General features: G+C 41.6%; 1 protein-coding gene across 1 annotated transcript; it reads right to left on the bottom strand.

Moving 5' to 3' along the window:
* Window positions 1–6,078: 6,078 nt before the first annotated feature.
* On the bottom strand, window positions 6,079–7,727 carry LOC115223794 (uncharacterized transporter slc-17.2-like). Its single transcript, XM_029794457.2, has one exon. It carries the CDS (start codon window positions 7,539–7,541, stop codon window positions 6,087–6,089), a length of 1,455 nt encoding a protein of 484 aa, XP_029650317.1. The 5' UTR covers window positions 7,542–7,727; the 3' UTR covers window positions 6,079–6,086.
* Window positions 7,728–10,000: the final 2,273 nt, after the last annotated feature.

Raw genomic sequence — 10,000 nt, 5'->3', positions numbered from 1 at the left:
ATATGAGAATGATCCCTGGCTTACCATCCCTGCAAGCAGTGCAAAAGATTGTCTTAACTGGTACATCACACGTATGAGAAGAGCATTGTCGATGTGAGAACTGTTGCTGCCCATGTATTTTAATTTAACTTTAAAAAAAAAAAAAAAAAAATGAACGAACTACTGAGTTTGGTTTAATGGCCTACCAATATACACTATGAGTTTCTTTGCCCTAGGAGTCGGGAAGACACTCGGCAAGAAATGGAAGAAAATTTGAAAGAAGAAAAAAAAAAGTAATAATAATAATAATAATGATTTGATTTTGATTTTGATTTTTCCAGTTTCAGCTTATGAGCTGTGGCCATGCTGGGGCACCGCCATTTGGTGTTGCTACTTGGTTTCACTTCATGAAGGTTTTCTAGCAGCTGCTATTTGGTGCATGAGAGAGTTCGATGCAGCTGCCCTCATCTACCCCTCCTGCCGTGAAGTTGGTTCATCTGGGACACCTGACAGGAAGAGATCCAGCTTCATTTTAAAGAACATCTGTATCCACCCATGCAGGTCTCTCAGGTTCTTCGGGAGGATATTGAAGAGCTGTGGGCCTCGGAAGCCCAGGCTATCACAGAATCTTGTCCTACATCTTGATGGCAAGTTTGGAGTCCTAGGCACCACGCAGTGGCGCCCAGTTCTGGCATTTGCGTAACTCTCGATGCCAAAGTTCAGGACACGTCCCTCCAGGATCTTCCAGATGTATATTATGGCATATCTTTTCCGCCTACGCTCCAGGGAATATAATTTTAATTTCCTGAGTCTTTCCCAGTAGCTTACATTCTGCATAGAGGCTATCTTCTTCGTGTAGCTACGTTGGATCGCCTCGAGCTCTGTGATCACTGACACTGGATGGTGACCATAACTGAGAGCAGTAGTCAAAGTGGCTTAGGACAAGTGTCCTCCAGAGGACCATCATGGTTTCTTGTTCTCTTGTTCTAAAGGTTCTGAGGATCCATCCGGCCAGTCGTCTACATTTCATTGCCAATTTAGCAACATGTACACGAAAGGTCGCGTCATCACTCATGTGAATACCCAGGTCACGCACTGATTGTGCCTCTGGGATTGCTATTCCTCCGGGTCCAGTGTATTCATTGGGTATTGCATTTAGTTTTGCATGCTGATAGTATAGAGCTTGAAACTTTTCAGCATTGAACTGCATGCTATTCTTTTCGGCCCACTTGTGTATTTTGTCTAGCTCACATTGCAGGTGTTTAGTGTCCTCAGGGTTCTGTATTGCCTGTGAAACTTTTGTATCATCTGCATAACTTGTGATCGTGGCTCTCTGCGTGGCTGAGGGCATGTCTGAGAGGGCCATTATGAACAGTAGTGGTCCCAGAACAGTGCCCTGCGGAACACCGCTCACTATTTGCGTGTTAATGGAAGTGGCCCCATTGGCCACTACCACCTGACTTCTATCTTTCAGAAAGTCATGAAGCCATTCTCCCAGTTTTCCAACTATGTTGAGATCACGCAGTTTGTGACATATCATTCCATGATCGACTTTATCAAAGGCCTTTGCAAGTCGAGATATATCACTTCCACATTTGAGTGGTTGAGCAGCCGTTTCAGCACCCAGTCATAGTGTTGTAGGAGCTGAGTTAAACAGCTTCTCCCTGGTCGGAAACCATGTTGGGTGTCGGGCAGCAAGTCATTTTCTTCAAGGAAGGTGATCAGCTTCCTTCTGACTATTCGTTCCATGACCTTGCTGATGTGTGAGGTCAGAGAGATAGGTCTATAGTTCTTGGCTTCCGCTCTGCTACCTCCTTTATGAATGGGGCATATTTTACCTTCCTTCAGTTTTCTTGGAAGTTTGCCAGCTGCAAGGAAGCTCTGAAAGAGGAACTGCAGTGGTCTTGCTAGGACTCTCTTACATGCTTTTAGGAGGATTGCCGGGAATCCATCGGGGCCAGTACTGAGTCTGTTTTCATTTCATCTATAGCCTTGATTACATCGTCTTCCTTTATATCGATGTAATCTATCGTCGCCGCCTCTGATTTATATCTGCAGTGGTAAAAAAGTCAGTTGGATTGGTGATTTGGAGATGCCCAAGGGGTGGAGTGAAAACACTCTTGAATTGCTCATTCAGTATTTCACTTACCCTCATTGGTTTTCCTGTAAGTGTGCCATCCTTTTCGAGGAGTGGCCCTATCCTACAGTGCACCGTAGCTGTTTCTTTGGCATACCTGTAGAAAGCTCTGGGGTTAGATTTTATGTTGTCTATAGTCCAGGCTTCTTTGTCTGCTCTTTCCTTTTCATGGGAGAGTTTCAGACATTTTTCGATTTCCAACAGTTTTATTTTTAGGCGGGACTTTTCACTGCTTTCAATCTGTTTGTTTAGGCGATTTGAAAATTTCGTACGCCGTCTCATTAAAATTTTCCTCTCTCTGGGGATTTTGTTCTTGTGTACAGTGGCCTTTCTCTCTGGGACATATTTGTAGCATATGGCTTGCATTACAGACATGAATTGTTGAAGTTTCACGTCGATGTCTGGCGAGGAGAGACATTTAGGCCAGTTTTGTTTGAGGATCTCTTTCTCAATTTGTTTCCAGTTTGCCTTATGGTAGTTCAAGCTGGAAAGATTCTGGGGGTTTCTTGTAGGCTGCATGTCCGTGCTCTCTTTTGGCCCGTACATGGTCAGCTCTATCATGTGGTGATCCGAGAGTAGTGACGGTGTCACTTTCACATTATGGATGAGATCCATGTCATTTGTGAAGCAGAGATCCAGTGTGTTACCTGCCCTGGTTGGTTGGAGTATTACCTGCTCCATGTACAGGTGTTGATGAGGTTCAGGAGGGACCTCGCCTGTCCTCGTTCACATCTTGTCATTCCTGGGAGAGAAAGGCCCCGCGGCCATCTGACATTTGGCAGATTGAAGTCTCCCATAAGAAGTACACTATGTGTTGTTCTAATGTGGTTAGAACTTCTTCTATTTTATAAGGCAGTCTTCAAACTTGCCCACATGGCTTGGGGCATTGGAGGGCGGTATGTAGCACACACAACTACATCAAGTTGCCTAATATGTACAATTAGTGTGTCACACACCGAGTTTGAGTATGACAAGAGGACCTGGGGTGTGAGGTCCTCACGGATGTACATAGCAACCCTCCATGACTCCTTTCTTTCCTGTCGGTCCGTAGTACAGCATACTGTGGTATGTGTAACTCCGCATCTGCTATATCCGGTTTCAGGTGCGTTTCCGTTAGTGCTATGCATAAGGCTTGATTGCATGCAACAAAATCTCTCAGGAACGGGATTTTTGTCCTGTTACTGAGTGTTTGCAGTCCTCTGATGTTCAGTAGGAGCATCGAGGTGAGGTGTACGTTGTTGCCGGTGGTGTCCATCCTGGGTCTGTTTGCTGTGGTGGTGGTCTGGTATATAGTGGGTAGTCCCACCTGCGGGCTTGGGTTTGATGAAGCCAGGTCAGCTGCTGTACAATCTTTTGTGCCATGCACAAAAAAGATTGTTGCTCAGCAGCTGCCCTTTCGACAACATCATGTTGGTGGTTTGTGGCACGCACAACATCTGCGTACCTCCGCTTTGGGGCAAGTGGTGCGTGGTCCATCCCTTTTCCTTGTGTTGATGGTTTGTCCATCTGCCTCGTGTCTCTGTGGCAGGGTCCCCGATGTGCAAAGCGGCAGCCTGCACCTTCCTTTCCATGCCAGCAGGAACCTCTCAGGTAGAACCTACACACCTGTGTGCGCTGTCCGTTTCCATCTTTTGCGGTTCCACTTCTATCCTGGTTTTTCACCCTTTGGTCCTGCTTGAGCTTTTCCTTTAGCTCTACCAGTCCTTCTTTTAGTTCTTCCTCCTCCTCTCTACCTCTTCACCGGGTTCTCCGTCTCCATGGCCTTTGCTGCCGGTTGGAGAACTTGCACCTGGGTTCACTTCCCGGGCAGGTTTCTCATTCAAACCTCCTCCCGGGCATCCACCCGGTGGGGGTGACTTCTTTCATCGTCTCCATTCTTGTCATCTTTGCCTCGCTCGTTCTCAAAGATGGCATCAAGTGCGCCATGTGCGACCGTACAAGTGCATATGAGCGCACGAATTCCGTCTCTTCGCTCCATCTGAGCCGCTGTCCTCTTGTAGCCTCTGCTCTTCAGCGCAGCCGCAATCACCTCGCTAGGGCTATCTCCGCCGGCGCACTCCCATGCTTGTGCGGATAAATCCAGCTCGTCAGGTCTCCATGCTCTGGACATGCTGGATGATCTGTCTATTTGTTTATCTATTTAACTATGTTCGAGAGAAGACAAGAAGATATTTAATCTTAAGGCTAATTATGGGATAGAGTATTATTAATATTAACAATATTAAAGTTTTGGGTAAAAACGTTATTTATCTTAGGCTAATTAGGAGATAGAGTATCTGAAAATATGTTAACATATTACAATTATATTAAAGTGTGGGTAATAATCGTTATTTAATCTTGGGGCTAATTAGAAGGTAGAGTATTCAAAAATATATTAAAGTGTGGGTGAAAAAGTTAAAGTGTGGATAAAAACGTTATTTAATCTTAAGGCTAATTAGAGGATAGAGTATCTGAAAATATGTTAACAATATTACAATTATATTAAAGTGTGGGTAATAATCGTTATTTAATCTTGATGCTAATTAGAAGGTAGAGCATCCAAAAATATATTAAAGTGTGGGTGAAAAAGTTAAAGTTAAAGTGTGGGTAAAACGTTATTTAATCTTAAGGCTAATTAGAGGATAGAGTATCTGAAAATATGTTAACAATATTACAATTATATTAAAGTGTGGGTAATAATCGTTATTTAATCTTGAGGCTAGTTAGAAGGTAGAGCATCCAAAAATATATTAAAGTGTGGGTGAAACGTTATTTAATCTTAAGGCTAATTAGAGGATAGAGTATCTGAAGTATAATTTATTATTATTATTATTATTATTATTATTATTACTTTTATCAATTTTTGCTGCTGCTGCTACTACTACTACTACTACTACTACTACTACTACTAATTGTTTTTCAGTTAGACATACAGTTCGAAATTTAAACGGAATGTGTTTGTTTAGTTGACGGGATTTTTACTCGAAACATAAAGAGCTGGAAACGTAACGCGAGACACTTTTGTTCAACTCCGAATAATGACCGAAAAATAACAACAACAACAAAAACAACAATAACAATAGTAACAACAACATTTTTTTTTATTATTGCTACAATGTCTCTTTGATGTATACATATATAAACAGGTGTGATTTGCAATTATGAGACATAAACAAAATAAATACAAAAACTGCAGGTGACTATTACATGACTTTTTCTTAATTTGTATTCCATGTAAGAATACTTATTTCGCAGACATCTACTCGCATGTAATTTTCAACTTTTATACATGTATGTATAGTGTAGCCGGGTCACTGTTATCCCCTTTTTCCATTGGTTTCTTCCTTCATTTCAACATTTGGAACCATAAATCCCGACGCATTCTTTTTTCTGTCTCCGTGTTTTACCCTCTCATCCCTTTCTGTAGAAGGGCGCAAACCCGAAACGACGAAGACTTTTCAATTTTTCCCAAGCGTCAAAGCAGCTCGTAATTTCCTCGCCTGTCTCTGTCTCTGTACATTTGAACCATATATACATATCAGTGTATATATATATATATATATATATATATATATATCACGTGATCACGTGACCGACCAGACCATCAGATGTTGTTACACATTGCTGGTCACAATGCGTTCGCATTGTTTTAGCCTTCGAATCACGCCACCCCGCTGGCTAAGCGTGCAGGCCAACAGACGAAAGAGTGAGAGAAAGAGTGAGAGAATGAGTACAGCAGGGATAACCACCCCCTGCCGGAGCGTCGTGGAGCTTTTTAGGTGTTTTCGCTCAATAAACACACACAACGCCCGGTCTGGGAATCGAAACCGCGATCCTACGACCGCGAGTCCGCTGCCCTAACCACTGGGCCATTGCGCCTCCACTTATATATATATGTATATATTAAAGAAAATATGAACACATAGCAATGATCTACAACATAAAAACAATAGTGTCACAAAGAATCTAGTAAAGAAAAAATGTAAACAAGTTAGACTATTTTATTTCTATTTGTGTCGCTGGGATGAACGGATGCCTCACATGTTGCCCAGTCTTGGACCTCAGCTTTTACCAATATGGCAAATAATATAGCACCAGCAACACATATAACAGCACTTAAAGCAAACACGATCTGCCATTCTTCTTGGGTACCATTTGGGGTTAAAGCTTTTGTAGTTAAAGAATTAATGCTGCCCGACGTCGAGGCAAAAGTGTTCGCGATTCCATATACAATACCAGCAAAACGTGGAGCAATGTCACTATTGTTGACAAGAACACCACCACTGACAAATGATAAAGTTATACCACTGAGAAATAAAAGGAGAGTTATTAGAATGGTTTGGTCACATCTGAGGAATCCTAAGGCTATCAACAGACATGCTGAAGCAATCAGCGCAAAGGTTTGAAATAAAACACGAACAGAACGTGTTGACAGATATTTCTTTGAAAGTAAAATATCTGCAAGCTTTCCACCTAAGGGCAAAGCAATAATTTGTCCAACCGAAGGTGCAGATGACATTAAACCGTTGGATGTTGTATTCACATTTAAGGCTCCTTTCATGTATAGAGGTAGCAGTATCTGGAAACATAAATCCGTCCAGGCATAAGCGAACAAACCGAAGTTGATGGCCCAAACCGCAGGCGAAAACAACAACCGCTGCAAAGGCACTTTTTTGACCCCATTTTCACTCGCTATTGTTTTGTTTAAATAAGACCTTTCTTCTTTGCTGATGGTTGGATGGACATCTGGGTTATCATAAACCACATAAAACCACACACAACAAAACACCAACGATATTCCACCAAATATATAAAATATAGAACCCCATCCGTTATCAAATCCATATATACAAAGGAAACCCGATACTGAAAGACCTAAAATACTTCCTAAAATTTGTCCAGCAAATGCAAACCCAATCAATAAACTAATTTCTTGTGGAGGGACCCAACGTCCGAATAAGGAGTGAATCGACGGAGGCAGCGGCCCCGATACTGCGCCTGTTAATATTCTTAGAACAAGTGTATAGTAACCATTAATTCGAGATAAACTGGGGTGAAGAAGGGTCAAAATTGATGCTAAGAGAATTGAAATCCCAAGAACTCTTTTCCCACCATATTTGTCTGCCAAAAATCCACCCAAAACATTAGTTGCAACATACCCATAGAAGTACCCAGCCAACATGTTTGCTTGTAATGTGTCACTCCATTCTAATTCTCCTTCAAAATCTCTATTTATAGAATGATTGCTTAAACCGGAACAATGCTGGTTGTTTGCGGTGACGTTAACTTCCTCAGTTGTACGATTGGGTGTCTTCAACATACAAACAAAAGCCATACTCAGATCAACTCGCATTGCTTGCATCAAAAGAAAACCCGTAGCACAGGCATAACATAATCTCCTTCGACAGGAAAAATATTGTTTAATCCAGCTGGTAGATGTAGACATATTTATATCGCGATATTTAGAATCTGAAATTGTCTTTGTCCGCGTAGGTAATGTATGTTCTGAGGGCGGCGAGCTGGCAGATATGTTAGCACACCGGGCGTAATGCTTAGCAGTGTTTCGCCTGCCGCTACGTTCTGAGTTCAAATTCCGCCGAGGTCGACTTTGTCTTTCATCCTTTCGGGGTCGATAAATTAAGTACCAGTTACGCACTGAGGTCGATGTAATCAACTTAATCTCTTTGTCTGTCTTCGTTTGTCCTATCTGTGTTTAGCCCCTTGTGGGTAGTAAAGAAATAGGTATTTCGTCTGCCGCTACGTTCTGAGTTCAAATCCCGTCGAGGTCGACTTTGCCTTTCAACCTTTTGGAGTCTATTAAATAAGTACCAGTTACGCACTGGGGTCGATATAATCAACTTAATCCGTTTGTCTGTCTTCGTTTGTCCTCTCTGAGTTTAGCCCCTTGTGGGTAGTAAAGAAATAGGTATTTCGTCTGCCGCTACGTTCTGAGTTCAAATCCCGTCGAGGTCGACTTTGCCTTTCAACCTTTTGGAGTCTATTAAATAAGTACCAGTTACGCACTGGGGTCGATATAATCAACTTAATCCGTTTGTCTGTCTTCGTTTGTCCTCTCTGAGTTTAGCCCTTGTGGGTAGTAAAGAAATAGGTATTTCGTCTGCCGCTACGTTCTGAGTTCAAATCCCGTCGAGGTCGACTTTGCCTTTCAACCTTTTGGAGTCTATTAAATAAGTACCAGTTACGCACTGGGGTCGATATAATCAACTTAATCCGTTTGTCTGTCTTCGTTTGTCCTCTCTGAGTTTAGCCCCTTGTGGGTAGTAAAGAAATAGGTATTCGTTTCGTCTGCCGCTACGTTCTGAGTTCAAATCCCGTCGAGGTCGACTTGCCTTTCAACCTTTTGGAGTCTATTAAATAAGTACCAGTTACGCACTGGGGTCGATATAATCAACTTAATCCGTTTGTCTGTCTTCGTTTGTCCTCCTCTGAGTTTAGCCCTTGTGGGTAGTAAAGAAATAGGTATTTCGTCTGCCGCTACGTTCTGAGTTCAAATCCCGTCGAGGTCGACTTTGCCTTTCAACCTTTTGGAGTCTATTAATAAGTACCAGTTACGCACTGGGGTCGATATAATCAACTTAATCCGTTTGTCTGTCTTCGTTTGTCCTCTCTGAGTTTAGCCCTTGTGGGTAATAAAGAAATAGGTATTTCGTCTGCCGCTACGTTCTGAGTTCAAATCCCGTCGAGGTCGACTTTGCCTTTCAACCTTTTGGAGTCTATTAAATAAGTACCAGTTACGCACTGGGGTCGATATAATCAACTTAATCCGTTTGTCTGTCTTCGTTTGTCCTCTCTGAGTTTAGCCCCTTGTGGGTAGTAAAGAAATAGGTATTTCGTCTGCCGCTACGTTCTGAGTTCAAATCCCGTCGAGGTCGACTTTGCCTTTCAACCTTTTGGAGTCTATTAAATAAGTACCAGTTACGCACTGGGGTCGATATAATCAACTTAATCCGTTTGTCTGTCTTCGTTTGTCCCCTCTGTGTGTAGCCCCTTGTGGGTAGTAAAGAAATAAGATAATGTATGTTCTCAGTTAAGAAACAAGCACTTGCCGCTGTTTAGCAAATTATATTTCACTTGCCCACTTTGTTGATTTGTTTGTCATAACTTCATTACAAAAAAGATCTTTGTTCTCAAACATATTAGTGAAGGAAATAAATGTTTTCGAAAATTATAATTACGTATCTTTAATATCATTACAGTTCACAATACATTGATACGTTGTCTTTAAATAATGAAGTCCTTTACGAATCACTATAAATCCAGTCATCTATATACGGTAATTTTGTTGTTCTGGTAAGATATTTCGTTTCTCTTTTATGCTTTTGGATATAAAATTTTCACGTTCACGTCTAACCAAGAATACAATTAAGGAGCAACTTAATCGTGAAGGCGCAGAATTATAACAATAAGTTACAGAGTTCATAGATTCAAAGTTCCTGTTATCATTTATGGTTGGGAAAAACGATAGCAGTCTTCTAAATGCTCCCGTCTGAAATTTATTCATGCAGAAGAAATTTTTGCAATATGTGTGATAACTGATTGGTTATTTGAAGACGTATGTTCAATTCCTCTCGGTCCTTTGATATAATTAGTTACAGTTTATATTAGTCCAGTATCTCAGGGTAGTGTCGTTTATGATGAAGTTTCAATTCCAGGTTGAGTCACTCCTTGTATGTAAAACGTGATCGAAAACTAGGATCCGCCTTCAAGATATATTATTTCAGTGACAAATGTCGATGAACAGAATCGGTGAACAGAATTGGTTAACAGAATTGGTGAACCAGGATTTGTTAACAGAATTGGTTTACAGAATTGGTGAACCAGAATTGGTTAACGGAATTGGTGAACAGAATTGGTGAACAGAATCGGTGAAAAGAATTGGTGAAC

This window comes from Octopus sinensis, linkage group LG24 (genome assembly GCF_006345805.1).
Source record: "Octopus sinensis linkage group LG24, ASM634580v1, whole genome shotgun sequence".
Taxonomy (NCBI): domain Eukaryota; kingdom Metazoa; phylum Mollusca; class Cephalopoda; order Octopoda; family Octopodidae; genus Octopus; species Octopus sinensis.
This window is presented reverse-complemented; position numbering and strand designations above follow the sequence as displayed.